We start from the raw sequence: 17,860 nt of genomic DNA on the forward strand, positions 1-17,860 counted from the left end.
AGGGGCCCAACCGTGTGGGAAGGTGCCGACCTACAGCTCTCCCCTCTTTCAAGAGGAGTAAAGTTTTCTTATAGGTTTGCTGGATCAGTCCCCGGACCCACGTGCTTTTGTATTTGTGTTGATCGCCAAATTCTGCGTTCAATATGCCGCTACGACAAAATACAAAACCACGCATCTTTATCACGCGACAGGACTGAGAGCAGAGACACGTATTTTGGATGTAGCAAGGGGCACCGTGCACCCAGGCAGGACGCACTCGCAGCCCGGCAGGCCGCACAGGGAACCTGGCGGCAACTTGGCACCTCTCCTTTCCCCTACCCCAGGGCGAGGTCCACCGCACACCCCCAAAGTTTGCGCGGCCGCCGCCCGGAAAAGACGTTGCAAGGTCTTCTCTCCGGCCGACGGGCGCACCACTGCACACATCGTGGAAGGCTGCGGCTACCCCGCCGCTTGCCTCTCGGTGGTCAGTCCTCCCAGCTGCCCTATCCGTTACTGTCTGATTAGCTCTGCGAAGGAGCCCCTCCCCGGCCAGCTTTCCCCGCCATCTGTTCCACACGCGATGGCTGCCGCCCAGCAGCCTCGCGCTGCCCTCCTACCTGGCACCCGGCTCCCGGCCTTACCCCAAAGTGCTAACACAGGTTCTCACTGCTGGCAGAGTCAGGATTTCATTACTACTACTTTGACAAGTGCAGGGTTGTTTGTAATTTCTCTTTTATCCTGATTTTGATTGTACAACCACCTCCCACTGATTCAGTTTGCTTCAGTTTTGTTGCTCACAGATTTTACTCTCCACATTAATCTCCCTCTGGCATGTTACTGCATCTGTTCCCTTTTTTATTATTAATTTTCAAATTCCCACCATTTTTGACAAAAAGGAGGTAATCTACACTCTGCTTCTGCCCATTTCATTTTCTTTAATTTGGAAGATAAGTATGAAAGCGTGCCAAAGAAGTTAATTCTCCGTTAACAGTTTATTTTCTGGCATCCCGATGCCTTTGTATATGAAAAACAGATAGAAATAAATGTTGACTGAATCACAACAACACAGTTGCAATCGTTCCTAAATTTAATGAAAAGTAAACATATGAAGCAGAATCTAAAAAGTTTATTAGTTATCAGAGTTGTTTCATGTTATCACTCCTCCCTGCATTTTAAAATAATGGTTTTGTACAAGATGAGCAGAATATAAAAAAAATTAGAAATCCACCACTGCTTACACTTCATTTCTGCTTCTCCCCTCTTCCCCCACCCCCAATTTAAGCGTTATTGGTCCTTTCATCAGTCAGTCAGTCTGGGAACATAAAACCTCTCTCAGTTATTTAATATTAGTAGCAACATCTCCTCAAATGTTTCCAGCATAGACGACGGACTCTTCTGACACGCTAAAATTGTTGGAAAAAGCACAACAGTAAGTGTGCTGCTAACTAATAGATACTACTAGGAAAAAAAAAAAAGATAATACTAATTACTCCCTAGAAGGCTACGTATAACCATCTTCTATAAATCAATAAGTTATTTTATATTTTATCATTTAATGGTATAGCTTAAATAAGGAAAACAATGTATGAGGCATACTGCAATTCTAACAAGGAACGCTGGTGACAACATACAGCACATGAGCAAAGTTCCCGTGACTAAATAATGCCACAGGAACCCGGAGGTGGAATGATAGATTTATGTGCTTTATTTATTATACAAGTAATACAAATTAGCCTTAGTGGAGTAATTGAAACTAGCAAGAAGGACGGATGCACAGTAGGAAGTCTATAGCACTGCTAAAACTCACTGTACTCCCCAAATGCCACTTTCTTACATGTGCTGCTTTCTAGAGATCAGATAATTTTCAAAAATAAAGGAGAAAATAAATATCATATAATGGGGAAAAAAAAATAATCAAGAACTACAACAACCACTGACCTCGCTGTAATATAAACTTTTATCCTTCAATTCTTCAAGGAATTCAGGGTAGCTTGGCGAGTCACCTGAACCTAGAAGCACGGGTTCTTCTATGTTTAGTAATTTCTCCCCACCTACAAGTTGACATTCAATACTGCTTGTAATGTTTCACATAAGCAAACAAGAATAGAAAAAAATAAATGAAATTAAATCTGCTTCAACTCCACTCAATTACATTTCCCAGCAAATTTTAGATAACATTTCAGTCAAATTTATCTCGAGCTATCTACCCATCTCCTGAGAAAATGCATGATAGCATAGGAAAAGTTCAATTTTGAAATTCAGTGATTCCCTCACTTTTTAAGATTTATTTAACTTCTTCGGCATATGCAAACAGGAACTACATCTGACTCCAACTGAAGCAACTAATAACTTCAGATTTGTTTTGCAACAAAGAGAGGAATGATTTTTAATGACGATTCCATTACTCAAGAAAAATGAAAAATTTTATTCAATTAGATGACACACTAAGATCTGGGCAAGTTGTTAACATCTTGCATCTTATATCTTTTCCACCAGCATACTGACGTGATTTTTAACAATTATTCTGTCACGAACTAAGAACAATAGATCTGTATGTTTACTACTCTCTGAAGAATGGATTCAGATAAGCTTCATTAGCAAGACTCAACTTCACCAAAGTAACAGCAATTTAACATCGACTTCAGAAGTAATTTTGTAAGATTCTCCTACTACAGTAACTCTAATACAAACAACCATAAAGCTGAAACAAGCGTAAAAAAAAACCCACAACCTTTAAATAAGCACGGTCAGTCTCATAGTATGGTGACATCTGCAAAGTTACACGACTGACAATCAAAACTACACAGCAAAAGTTCTGCATTTTCCCAGTCATTTGAAGAATTACAAATTAGAATTACTAACTAGTTTCAATAGCAGGAAATGCATGTTAATAGCACAGATTTCTAAGCAACATATTGCTCCAGGAAGAAAGGTGATAGGAAAAGGCAAATTTAAACTCTGTGGCAATGGTTTAGAATAGCTAATTGTAACCTTCTTCTTAATTTTTAACAAGTCCATTTTGTTAACTTAGAAGCTGTTTCATTGGTAATCAATCAACGGTGTCTGAAAACTAGGATGCAGTAAAAGAAGTGGGATGTGTGGAGAAGAGTGCAGTTCTGCAGAGCACTTTCTTTTTCTCATTAAGACATAGATTGCATGCTCTTTCTCATTTAATCCATTCATATAATATTTGCTATCTCATTTTCATACACTAAAATCCAAAGTTCTCATACTTGTTTTATTATTGCATTTACTTACAACATCAAAACTTAGAATCAGTGAATTAGTAAGGACTTTCCTCAGTAACATATACTCATTCACATAAAACAAAGAACTATTTCTGTATCTCCTGAGCTACCTCTAATTGTTGCCAGAACAACTCAAACAGGTCATGCAAGGCAACAGAAAGACTAGCCACAACCGTGTAACAGCAGTACAGGCCTCCCAAGTCCAGCGTTGCGAGAAGACTTAAGAGTGGACCAGCTGGTCCTCTCCTGAAAAGAAGGAAATCAGCAAGACAAGGCCAAGGCCAGAATACCCAAGAGATGCACTAAATCAGTGCAATTTCTGCAGCAACCTCCCACAGGCAGGACTCTAGAGCTTAAAGTCTGTTTTCCTTGGCAAGTGCCACAGTGAATGAGTCTATAATCCCCATAGGATTGCTATTACCACTACCCTTCAAGTGAGTATTTTCACTGGCGCAGCTGCCACTTAAGGTGAAGGGAACAAAGAATGAAAGAAGGCAGACCATAAGCCAATGAAGTTCACATCCAATGGCTATGGAAGTACTGATCCATTAAAAATTGAATTAAAAACGCAAAACTAATAACACTGTAGACATGTAACTTCAATACCTTCTCTAATACAGAAAACCTGTTCTGGCAGGAAGTGATCTGAGAGGAAGAGAAAGAGTACAGCCTAAGGAAAAGTTTCATTTCAGTAGGGCATCTTTTCCTCTGTGTCTCAGAGAAAATAGATGACTACGCGAGAACATCTCTAATGCTGCCGTACCAATCCAAGTACAGGGGGACACTGGGTAACAGTCCAAGAGCAACAAATCCCTCATCTCTTTTTTGCCCCTCCTTCTTCACCCATGACACAAACACCACCTAATGTATTCCTAGAAATCAGACACCCCAAATATAAGGAGGACACAAAAACCTACAGAGAATAAAATATTACAGAAATTGGGGAATATCAAGGAGAAAGATTTGAACATATTTACCATGCTTCAATGTACACATTTTTCCAACAATTAAATGTCAGCATAAAAAACATTTCTAACATGAACATAAAGTATAAAAAAAAAAAAAATAAAGATTAGGACATTGCAGAAGAGTGGCTGCACTAGGTTAGACAAAGAAGCTGTGGCAGTTCAGCATCTGCTGCAAAAAGCAGATGTCCCTGAAACTATATGAGAACAGGGCCAGCCCAGAGCATTACTTGCCCAAAATACTGTTCCCAGCCTCCAGTGATTTGCATCTCAGAAACTTCCCAAGTCAGAGATCAGGTTGAAAAGCTACCTGAATCATATGTGTGTTAGATATCCAGCTTTAAGTACCTTGCTGTGTAAAAGTAGGCAACAGTCCTCATTTTTACAAGTTGACTATTTTCACAAAAAAAAAAAAAAAAAAAAAAAAAAAAATTGGCTACTCAGATTTCCTCCAAGATATCCAGAGCTTTATTGCATATAATCAGCCTTTTGCTAAAAGGAGCATGGTAAGCCATTTGGTTAACTATCACAACAAATCATTACTAATAAAGTTCTGCTAAATCCAAACTTTAGATATCTTAACAACTCACCCAAAACTTTTTTCAAGTTCATTAACCTCTAGCATATTTCTTCTCTAAATACAGGCTGTTAGAGTGGTACTTTCTTCCATCTGTTAAACAACCGTGCTCTGAATTACACAGAAACGTAGCTGAATAAAAAAGTGATTCATTGAACTTAACAGTTTAGACGAGGCTCTATTTTATTTCCATTTACTCAATGGCAGAATTCTCACAAAGCCCAAAGAGTACAAGACTCGGATAAACATGCAGACTTCTGTTAAGTGATAAAAATTTGAGGGTTTTTTCTCCTCCCCATGTAAAATTTAAACTAACTTAACTTTTCTCATTAAGGATTGAGTAAAGCCGCTGGATTTGTTTCAGGATGTTCACTCTTGGGGAGACCAGAGTGACAGAACAAAATAAGAACCACACACACAACCAAAATGCTGCAAACAGTCAGACAACAGCATTTTCCGTGACAAAAGGAAAAATTCCTGCAGTTATCAAAACTCAAGCTGCAATGAATAATGGGCATGTTAACCTTCTGCTGTTTTCTAGAAATGGGTAATGAATAGTACAGTAAATGGCATTGGGAGCTATATCCAAGGATGGAATAAGTTCAGGTAAAGTCTCTCATCACACAGTGTTTGCATTGTACCACATCTGCACTGAGCAAGTAATTTAAACACTCCCCTCACACACTTGAGCTTACCTCTTATTCATTAACAGTAACATTACTTTTTGATTGTTTAATAGAATCATAGAATAGTTTGAGTTGGAAGGGACCTTTAAAGGTCATCTAGTCCAACCTCCCTGCAAGGAGCAGGGACATCTCCAACCAGATCAGGTTGCTCAGAGCCCTGTCCAACCTGGCCTTCAATGTTTCCAGGAATGGGGCATCTGGGCAACCCGTTTCAGTGTTCCACCACTCTCACTGTGAAATTTTTTCCTTATATAAAGTGTGAATCCACCTCCCTCTATTTTAAAACCATTACCCCTTATCCTATTCCAACAGGCCCTACTGAAGAGTTTCTTACCATCTTTCCTGTTGGCCCCCTTTAGGTACTGGAAGGCCGCTAAAGGTCTCCCCAGAGCCTTCTTTTCTCCAGCCTGAACACAATTATGTTCATTTATACATTCCTGGTCATTTTGCTGCAGAAGCTTCCGGTTACTAATCCGAGAACTCCCATGCTTAAAGGTGCTGCTGTACACTACAGTCTCAAACGACATTTAAAATATCTTCATCCTACCAAACAGTGCAGCAATAAAAAGAATGTAGCTGAACTCTCTTGTGCTCTTCTTCCTGCCCAACAGTATGCCATCTCATCACTGGAGCTAAGCGTTGCCTTCTCTTCATGCTAGTAATTCACTTTCATAAATGACAGTTCGTAACTCACTTTGTAGTTCATAACTCACTTATTTAAATTTCCACTTCTAACATGATTGAGGGCTGCCCATGTAGTCAATGACTGCAAGTATCTGTAACAACTGTCAGGAGGCCTGTGGCAAAAAATTAGCAAAATGAAATTGGTACTACAGCATGTAATAGGATAAGGGGTACCTGGTGAGGTGCAGTTGGTGCTCAGATTTACTCAGCAGTTCTGTCAGTTTTAGGCACTCCTCTCTGGCTCCTGTCACGTCCTGCTGGGCTTGTTCCAAACACTGTTTGCTTCCATTCAGTTCTAATCCCAGTTTTTCTATTTTCTTAGAAAATTGTAGAACCAAAGAAAGTATATTTAAGAAATGTATTGCATTACATTGTAAGATAATAAATCCTAATGTGATCAAAGCTCCTCAAAAATAATGCAAACTTTTGTTTTAGAACAACAGTAGTTTGTGGATAAAAACTGCAAAACAAGCAAGTTAATGTATTTGAAATTATATTTTTATGAATAGTCAAAATGCATATACTATATAAAGATATTAATACACAATCAATGTTATTGTCTTCATGTGACTTAAGAGATACACATATTCAATCATTTCCTGATTTTTCTCATGTGAAGGCTTTCATATTTGTGTCCTAAATTCACTGTGTTAGAAAGTCAGAAGGCAGCAGAACAGTGGCCATCTTCAGAAGCTGCTGGACATAGGACAGGTCTTGTGGTCATTTATTTTGCTTCTCTATTACATAAGCAATGACACATGGGAATTTAGTTTCATCATATTCACATAATATTATGTAAGAGAATAAAAGTAATTTTGTCATTTTACCATTATTGAAAATAAGTTATTTATGACTTATAACTGAATCCTAAACATACCAGGTAGTGTTAATGGTGTCATTTGCTTAACTACATGAGTCTTTATATGTTAACTAAACATAGTAAATAAATCTAAGTTAGTCGATAAGTCTATTCATTTATTTTACAAATAATTACAGGCAAGTTTCCACGACTAGCACCTTTGATTCCAGCAAAGCATACTGGACTTATGATCTCAAATTGAACCATTTAAATCAACAATTTAAATATTTTTCATAAATATTCTCAGAATGAACATATTTTGCACAAAGCGCATATACAACATACAAGTACCTCTAGGAATACATCTGTAATGTGATAATACACTTTGTCCTAAGGATGCTTTTAAGGAAGCCAGTGGAGTACAGAATAAGCTAACAATGTAATTTTATCATGTAGTAACTATTCTGGACTAACTCCCTACATAAATATTTATTTGTTTTTGGGGCTGGAGGGAACTTGTATATTTTTCAGTCAACTAAACTTTGAAAGGTCATTTGTAGCATAGAATAAAATTGATCATATAAGGAGTTAGTGCTGAATAGCTATTATACTTTAAATCCATACCATAAGTAATTTTGTGTTAGCTTTGTCATGTAGACAAGCCTCAATATCTTCTTTAGTTAATGAAAGTACTCATTCAAACATCCTACAAGAACAAATGAATCTAATTCAGTTCCAATATTTGCACTTGAAGCACCTTCATAATAATGTTGTCTCTTTTCCACCTATGAGAATGTTAACATAAACCACTTACTGTAAGTCATGATGTCAGACAAATACAATCTCTTAATCCAGAAAAAGGTTTCATAATGTTCTTTTTTTTTTTACTTTCTAATTTTGCTAAATACTTAACTGTACCCTTTCCCCCACCCAACAGCACCCAACAAAGGTTCATGAAGAAATTTTTGATTAGAATTTGAATGTCACCTTGATTTATCACATAGGCCACCTACCAAATTAAATCAGTAATTCCAAGTTCAAATACAAAGACAGTGAAACTATCTGCAAAATCGTTAGTAGTCTTCCCCTCTAAAGAATATAACAACCTATTATACTGTCAGAATATTTTAAAACCAGGTGTGCAAAGATACCTAGCTACGTATGCCTTGCATTTTCACTTATTTCCAGAGATACTGGCATATTTTAAATAGAACAACAGAAGTCTCAGTGGGTTCTCTACACTCTGTTCCTCTTAACAGCAGGAATTCATTAATGTTATCTCTCCATTCATAGTAAACAGAGACACGAGCTCTTCAGTGTCTTTACGAGTTAAATACAGGGAAGTTCTGCAACAATCTTAAAATTTTCTTTACGAACACATTCCTTCAGCATACCTTTACAAAAACACCAAAGCACAAGTTAGTCAAAAAGCGTCAACTAAGTATTTGGAAAAGCACAACCACAGCTGAGAACATAAATACACTCTAGATCTCTCCTTCAGGGAAAGTTTCAAGGAACAGATGGGCTTTACACCATTGCCTCAAGTTAAACAGGCTCAGTTAGGTTTTGACACAGACCCAAAGAAAGAAGCAAATTCCAAGTGCAAGAACCTCCGGTGAAAGTGTTCTCTTTACATCAGACAGATGTTGAACCTGCAGGGTTGAACCCAAGAATATATCCATAGATTTCAGTTGTCATGGAAGTACAGAAGGAAATTCTCAGACGATGACTCCATGACAGGATTTTTGAAGATTCATAGGAGTTTTCTGATTCTTATAAAAAGTATCAAGAAAGCAAACATAGGTTTTGAAGAACAATTAATTTTACTTCTGGTATTTTCAACAGTAATTCCAAAATTCAGAATCAGCTCTTTTACACATATGTACGTATGTGTTTGTGCATGTGTGTAGGTCTATACAGATATACCAGAAATATCTCTTAAAATACCAATATTTAGAGCTACTCACAGGGTGAGCTATATGAAGAGTAGGAATCCTACACAAGAATTCCGGCAATGACCATGGCAGAAACAATAGATAAACTTAATCAGAACAGGATGGCAGAAAAATGCCACTCAAGAGAACATGTTAACTGCAACTCAGAAATGAGAAGCATCTAATCCAGGTATATTTAGGCATATCAACTAAATTCTTCTTCCTAAAACACCTGAAAATGTTCATTGCAAAAGATTTGGTAGGAGCCACATAATATCTGAAAACAGACAGCCCGTTGTCCTGGTTTCAACTGGGATGGAACTGATTTTCTTACCAGTAGCTGCTGTATTTTGAATTCAGTAAGGATTTGGTGTGTTAGGAATATTGATAATACATTGATGTTATTTGTTGTTGCTAAAGAGATCAAGGACTCTTTTCAGCTTCCTAGGTTTTGCTAACATGCAAGTGCAAGAAGCTGGGAGCGGTATAGCCAGTACAGTTGACCCAAACTGGTCAAAGGAAGTATTTCATGCCACAGGCATCATGCTCAGTACGTAAGTGGGGATTGGCTGGTAGGCAGCTCTCTCGCTGCTCAGAATCACTTTTGGTTTCATTTTGTGATTGCTGCTTGGGACAGGCTGTATTGGTCATCAGATGGTGGGAAATTGTGCGTTGTATATTTCAGTATCCCTATATTTTGTTATTATTATCATCTTCCTTTGCTATCCTAGTAAACTGTCTCGATCTCAACCCTGGAGTTTTCCTTTCTTCCTGAGTCCTTCCCCTATCCCGCTGGGGAGAGGGAGTGAGCAGGTGCGTGGTACTTGATTGCTGGCTGGGGTTAAGCCACAACGCCCATACACTACACGTTACTTTGGTTTAAAAACTCAGATAATAGTTTGAAACATATGAAGCCTCAGAACTTGAGACTTGTTCATACAATAAAAGCCAACTCTCTTCTCTCTCCTGCAAGCAACAGTAGTCTCACAAATATACTCTATCCTGAAATTTGTCAAATCCAGTCCATCATAGAATCATAGAATGGTTAGGGTTGGAAGGGACCCATCACTACGTCATCACACTACAATCAGAATTCAAAATTCAGAAATCACAGAACCAATGAATCTTCTTCACTATTCCTGCAGGGAACATTATCAGGCAGCATCTTTCCAAAAATACTCAAACTAGTTTTTGTGTTACTTTTAGTTCTCTTTTCTTCTACCGGGAAGCTGCAAGCAGTTCCGTAGCTGCTTATCTGGCCCCCAGAGTAATTGTAGGGAGAGAAACAGAAACAAACCACCAACTAAAGTATTTTGCTGACAACTCTGCTTCTCATGCAGCGTTAATTTGATCCCTCAGTGCCTATCACTTGTGATACAGCTTTTTACAACATGATCAGAGAGTATTTCTTCAAGGTACTTAACTTTTCAATGTATGTGAGAGACAAGAGATGGAGCACAGAACTGCAAAAAGACAGATGACAATCTTGCATTTAAGAAAATCTGAAACAGATTTTCAGTATAACAAGGAACAGAATTATCATAATGTATATGTACAACAAGACTACATTAAGGTTGGAACAGGCAATGGTGCTTAACTCTGCAACTTTAATATTCTTATTACTTCTGCACATAATTTTAAAAGTACTATTTAATCTGTCTTGCACTGTAGTTGCCTAAACTCCCAGGAATATCACCAGGGACTTTGCCATTGAAAGATGGCAGGCAAAACCTTGGTAAGAGAAACATCATTATTAGTGAGTTGAAACACATTAACACCATTCTGTATGCAGATTCAATTCAGTTACAAGAAAGAAGTTTGACAAAAAAAAAAAAAGCACCATTGAAATATCACTGCACTAAAATGTTGTTCTAGATCAGTTACTCGTCTTTCAGTATTACCACCAACCACCTTTTATATTTTAAGTTTTCCACTTTGAAGCATATAGGACCCTCATATATTTTTTTTCTTGAAACACTTATCTTAAGTGTTTCACTTCTCATTCATTAGTGTATGACAAATTTACAAATGATCTTCTGATTTTCACTATGCATTCTTAGGTGGACACAGTGGAGATGCTCATTCAGTGACACACATGCAACTTACTGGAAAACATAAAAGACGATTTCTCAAACACTGGATCAATCTTTAAATATCCTCTGAAATCATCTTCACTTATCAATACCTACGCATGTTGTAGAAATGTGCTGTTTAATTAACTAGACATCTCTTTATCTCTACAAAATCTGATAAAATGAAATAATAATTTAATTCAAATCAAGTCAAATTAAAGATTAAAATACTTGTTTAATTCTTTTCATACTGTTGCTCATTCTATTGTATGCAGAAAAACGCAACTTTAAATTCCAAACTAGCAGATGTTTTTCATAGAATTTTAAATAGCAAACTGACAGAAAAGACAAATGCTTTTTCTTAAAAAGAAATAAGAATGATTAAGCACTGATAAAAGAACTCGTACTCTGAAGTAAACGCAAAACCAACTTTAGAAGACTTTTAACAAAATAAAAAATATACAAAAAGCAAACAAATTAACCAATGATTTATGACAGTCATTGTTGTACTAGTATGCTCACGCATCAGGTAAGAAAATACACACTATAACCTGAAAAATTCATTCTGCAGTAAAATAATTCTGGAGGGGGAAATATATATTTAGGAATTTATAGTACTTTCTTTTTGGTTTCTATGCCATTTTCTTCCATTATTAAAAGACTAAAGGGGCATCAAGTAGAATCAAAAATAGAAGAACAAATACTAAGCAATAAAAAGTGAAATATAATTACTATAGTGGTTGATATTTGCAAGTACATCCCCAAAAGGTAATTAACATCTATAAAAACACATACACTTCAGATTAATACACAGTAAAATTCTATAGGCCTTGATGCTCACATCCTTAATTTCGTTTACTAAAGTAGCCCTTCAATGCAATGACATCAGTGACAGTGCACAGGACTGAGGCTATAATTAAGGTCTTTCTAAGATGTGCCACCAGTACGGCCATTCACATGCGCTTTATTATATATTGCAGTGAGAGGAAATTTTTGCACTGTTTAACACCAATCCCAATCCATGTAGCCTTCTTTACTTATAAATATACTAATTAATCGGGGACAGAAGAATCATACTGTACTGCAATACCAACTGTTTTTTATTATTTATTATTTTTTAATTTTGAAAAACTCCAACAAAACAAGACTGGTTTTGTAGCAAGATTTCAAAGTATTCTATTTGGAGGAGAGATGATTATCAGTTCATATGCAGCAGAGGTCACTTGCAGTCATTTCTATCCTAATCCTGATATCAATCAAGCAACTGTAGGTTCTGAGTGGTCTCTAAACCTCAGACCTCCTAGGCATGGCCATCTGACATGGCATATTGCACCTGAAGAACTATCCAACTTTGTAGAGAGAGTTAGGGCCATCACAAGGTTAGCTCCTGCCACGTCCCTACAATGTTTTTCTCCCTTTTGCACTCTATATGAATTGCTGCTACGTCCCATTCAAATCTGAATGAGGATACAAAGCAGTTATGAAAACTAAGCTGCAGTTTAAAGGGGAAATCTGCTTTCTGGGAAAAGACTTATTATAAAGGTGTGAGAATACACAAATAAATAGTAGGAAATACAATGTACACAAGGCTTAAAAGAGTACACAAAGACCACCTCTTTTGGAGATGTCAACTCACGAAAAATGTAAAGACTACTGTAAAGTCAACTAATCATTTGGTCCAAAACCAGAAATCTGAAAGCCCTTGTCATAGCTCAGCCCCGATCGGACCACCTTAGGCCCCCCCTCACTAACAAAACCAGAACAGCCCTTCATGGCATGAAAGGCAACTAACATGAGCAGAAACACAAGAAGTAACACAAATGAACATCCACAGTTCCTATGAAAGGTTTTCCTTATGGCTGGCTCACAAACCAATTGACCTCTAAAGACCAGAGGGATAAGCAAAGACATAATCTGGATAAGCAATGTAGGCTGTAATTTGATGGACAGCTATTATTCTAGCCTGATCTGGTGGGACTCTTGAATTCCTCAAAGAGAAGTAGTTTTGTGACCACTTTGTCACTTATACTGAGAAGTGTAAGGGCACCTGGCAGTACTAGGGCACTTCATGTGCTCCATGAAAAGGCAGAGCCTCAAGATGAGAGCCATTACTTATGTAAAAAACAGCAGCCACAAGCCCTTTGCTTCCAAAAAGATTGAGAATTAATAGAGACAGGACACTGCAGTTTGTTAGGAAGAGCAGGGGTGCTGGAAGGACTTCCTGGGAATAGCATGGAGGGGGGAATGCTCTTAAATGCACACATCTTTAAATCTCATTGAAGCAAACTTTCCGTCTGTAATTGTTTTTAATTTTTTAATTACACAATAATCTTAAGTGTCTGTCCTTGTGCAAACTCTCAAAGAGCAACATGGCCCCTGGATACTGTGGATAAATACCCTGGGAAACAGACAAAAGTGAATGGCTGAAACATGTTATACAAGGATTTTTACCTCATTATTTTCCTGAAAATATTTGCTTTCAATTTGCCAAAAGATTTGAACTGCAATACTATTTCAGGAACAAAACTTCCCAACCCATACAGATTACTACAGTCACATTTTAACAGACAACATTGCTGTAATAGAGATTAGCTTAGCAGCCACCAGCAGAGATAAGAAAGTGATTTTGTTCCACAGTGGAACAATTTTTTTTTTATTTTTTTTTTTTTAATTGATTGCACCAGAGTGGGGGACAGGGACGCAGGTAGAATGGGCTGGAGCAAAATACATGGTTTGCCAGCTGATAAAGGAATTTCAGAAAAGGAGGGATGCCTACAGAAAAAAAGGAAGGGGAAGATTACTACTACTTAATTTCTGAAAAATAGGAGAGAACAAAACTTATTCCTTTTATCCTTTCAAACATATATTTGAGATTACTGATGTGGGATTGGCTCTTTTTTTCCTGGACAGCACTAAGGAATAGCTGGAAAGAAAACCCACGCAGTAACAATTCACAAGTGAGAGACAGGAACTTTTACACTTTTTCTTCTGATTGTTGGCACAATGGCTATTGATAAAGGAACCATTTTTCTAGTCTAAGAAGAAAAAAAAAACAACAGAAAACAAGCATTTATTTAAATACAATACATATATATACTATACAAAGAGCTATGCAATTATTTTCCTACTTTGAATAATGCTTAATGCACATAAATAATCTTTTCTTTCCATATACTTGTGGGGTGACATCACACTGGATGACAGAATATGGATCAAGGTAACATGAGCCAACTACACCTATGAGCAATAAAATCCTGATTACCAGCTAGGTTATTCCTCTTAGCAGGCCAGCTGCTTAGGGGAAGCAGACCAGTATAGAAAATGCAGAACATTTGGTATAGAAAATTCTACTACCGGGAATCCCAGTCCCAGGGATTTTTCTTATGGAAATATGACAAAATAATTTAATGAACACTGCTCATACCACTGATCTTTGAGGAATGGAGGGCTGACAGAGAAAAGCAATGCCACAGCAGAGCAGAATCATCAGCCATATCATAATCATAATTAAATATTTATTTTGTTCTGTATTGCAGGGTTGCAGATCAATGTTTTTCCTCAAAAATCTTGAGATGACTTAGTAAGTTCAGATATAAAAAAGAATAATATTCCTCCTGAACAGATCAGAAAATTCATATCAAAGCAAGGCATCAAGTACTACTATTTTACTCCCTCCTTATTTACCCATTTTCAAATCAATACATTGAATGCCCTTGATACATTAAAAAGAATTGAATTACAGCAAAAGTTATCATGTTTTCTTAATACTCTCTTGTCCAAAAGCAATTTGGTTTTGCGATTAAGGCCATTGTACTCAAGGTCAGACCAGGTGAAAAAAAAAAAAAGTGATTCTAAAAGTTTCAAGCTGTCTGCTAGATTTTGGGTTTTTCCTCCCGGCCAAATAGTATTCAAGTATGTTTAACAATTTAAAATATTTTTTATTCAAAACAGAACTTCCAGAGCAACTTTTTAACTAATGAGGTCACAAAATCTCAGGTATAGGACTGTTACAAGAATACACATAACACATAATCCTAACCCATCTTCACCAGCATTATTAAAACTTGTAAGTTTCAAAATATCTGGTGATACCCTGAATGCCCCAGCTTGAGAAAAGTCTAGCATTTTAAAGCCTGATTCATGAAAGCCTGATACCTATCCATAAAAGACATATCAGTGAATCAGTGTCTTCAGAATTTTGCATTGGTCTTGCATCGGACACTCTGCAGCATTTTCCAGGATATATACCCATATTCTTGGCCTGCATTATATCTGATGAAGACAGAGTCAGCAATCTCTCCACTTATAATGTCTAAATTAGGTTACTATAAATCACAGATTTATGACAAATGAGATAAACATTCCCAAAATACCTTTTGGCAAAATGCTTTTGGACTGTGATTTTGCCAGATTTTTATTTGTCTGCGAAATTGTCAGTCTTAGTGTACAGAGACATCATTTAGGTTCTATCATATTACACAAAAATGCTTTGATGTGTAGCTCTTTCCATTTGTATAGTCTGTGCGTATCAGTGACTCTTCAACTTCTTTTTATTTGGGCTCATGAACTTCCATACAGGCAACTCTTAAAAATCCATGGATTTTAGTATAGCATTTCTGGAGCTTTTCATTCTGTCACCCACAAGGTAGGCAAGAGAATTCTGTAATCCCCTCTTCAAACTATGTTTGCTCAATTTTAAAGACAGTACTAAAAGAATGGCTTTTCATGGGTTAAGATTACCAGCTTGGATTTATTTCTACACAAAGTGGCTTCTCAAAACACGGCAAAATAAAATTTAAAAGCTTCAGTTAGTTTCTGAAGTTGGATTTAACATGTCCTATTGCCTTATTACAAGACCACAACTCCCAGTGGTGAATGCTACCGGTAAGAACTATCTAATAAGGATGACGCCCAAATTGGCTGGGACTGCATAAACCAATACTACAAAACTGTTTTCACTTCTACATGCTGAAGCTTGCCAGATTTTACAAACCAAATAAAAGTGATTTACAAACAGAAAGCAAATGATTAACAGTGTACTTAATTTTTATAATGCCGAGTAGAAAAGAGCAAGTGATGCTAATCTGAGGAAAAGATTTCATAGTGTGTCAGAAGTATTTCTATTAGAAATGCACAAATTATGCAACACAGTGCTTCCAAATTCACAGAAAAAGTATTATAAAACTGAAGTCCTGCTGTGTCAAATATGCCACACAATTTTTGTTCTGATAACAGCTATTTAGGTTAGGGCGTGACTTTTCTCTGATATAGCTGTGCTAGTACAACCCCTAGTGTGGACACAGTTTACTGCCGTGAAGGCATTATACTCATATAATTTATAAAGCTTGTTCCTAAGAAAGAAAACTATTGAGTAAGGCACTGTTATTCCAGCACAGCTACATCCACAATGGGAGGGCTGAGAGAGAAGAAGAGAGGGCAGTAGGTTATGCTACTTTACAACATACTGGGCCAGATGAACAGATGCAGGTTTTGTGTAGAGAAACTGTGTGGTACATGTCTTTCCCCCCCTCCTTCCATAATCCTAATGTTAATCAGGATCATGATGGATGATATTACAAAACACTTATTAACACTTATTGCTCATTGCTTCTTCATTATTATTTTAAGAAATATTCATGTCAAATATTAATATCAGGTAGTCATAACAAAGTGCCAATATTTGTTATTAGTCCTGAGTAATAAAGATAGGAAAAGAGAATTAGAATAAAAAACAATAAGACCAAAGACATATGCTTCCTTTAATTTTCCTAAATTATACAAATGCCATTTCGAAGAACTTTGTATATATCAGTGTATGACAAAAACATATCTGTATTTACTGACATATAAGTATATGTATCTGAAGATCCTAAATTGTACATATGGGGACTTCTGTCTATTCTGACACACCTGGATAACTTCAATCCCTTCTAAGAAGTCACTATGTGTAAACTAAAACACATCTTCAAAACTAAAAGTTATCCACAGCACAATTAAAAATACAATCATATCTCAAAAAACAGTAAACTCAATTTCAATATACCAAGAAATTACATATCTGAAACGTGATTCTTTGCTTTTAAAACAGAAAAATCCACCATTTAATATGGAATAGCATGAAAATACTAATATATTATTGTTTCTCTACTTATAAAAAATAAATATGTATTTATTATGAACAGATGGTGACCAAGGAAGGTATCAACTCTGCCTCTTAGCCAGAAGGTCAGGTCATGGCTGAGAGACCAAAGAACAATTACTGTTTGCTATTCAGTGCCATATAAGATGAAACATTTTAGGTTTTTCTTTAAAGACAAAGCTAGATGCAATTGAGCTGTTTTAATTTAATTTAAATTAAATAGTTTGCAATGATTTATTAACATTTGTTAAAATTTGATTTAAAAAAAATACAAATAAACAACAAAAATAAGGCAAAACCTAAAATCCCAAAAAGCGCACACGCTCTTTTTGGTTGCCTTTTAACATGTTAAATAATACTAGGACCTGTGCAGAACTTTCTTGGTTACTAGAGCCACAGCTATAATGCAGCTGCTAGGGCTTGAACCCGAGAATTTCAAAATAGTTTCTTTTCCTTTTTTTTGAGGAACCAATAATGATATTTGAAAAATAAAATTACTTTATGTAATTACTGAATTACTTTAATAATCTTTGTTGATAGAAAGTCCCCCTCCTATCACTTCACTTTAATTATATGAAATTATAAATTACTCCATTTTTGCCTATTCATTCCCATGCTGAATAAAATACCAGTATGTCGATACATGAGGTTAAAATATTTTCTTAAATTTTGCAATTTGTTCAAAAGGCAATCCTGAAGCAAGTTGGGGAACAGGATTTAAAATCCAAGATACGTCTTCAAATATCCTATTAAACACATCCTGTTTTATTTGTATGC

General features: G+C 36.5%; 1 protein-coding gene across 3 annotated transcripts in view; it reads right to left on the minus strand.

The window, feature by feature from the left end:
* Positions 1–17,860, minus strand: part of SDCCAG8 (SHH signaling and ciliogenesis regulator SDCCAG8) — a 115,286-nt gene that overhangs the window by 62,654 nt on the left and 34,772 nt on the right. For all 3 annotated transcript variants that reach the window (XM_086745275.1, XM_086745274.1, XM_086745273.1), the window contains exon 13: positions 6,314–6,456. In XM_086745275.1, the coding sequence (XP_086601401.1) occupies positions 6,314–6,456 (143 nt within the window). The remainder of the gene's footprint in view (positions 1–6,313; positions 6,457–17,860) is intronic.

This window comes from Chlamydotis macqueenii, chromosome 3, assembly GCF_036417535.1.
Source record: "Chlamydotis macqueenii isolate bChlMac1 chromosome 3, bChlMac1.mat, whole genome shotgun sequence".
Lineage (NCBI taxonomy): Eukaryota > Metazoa > Chordata > Aves > Otidiformes > Otididae > Chlamydotis > Chlamydotis macqueenii.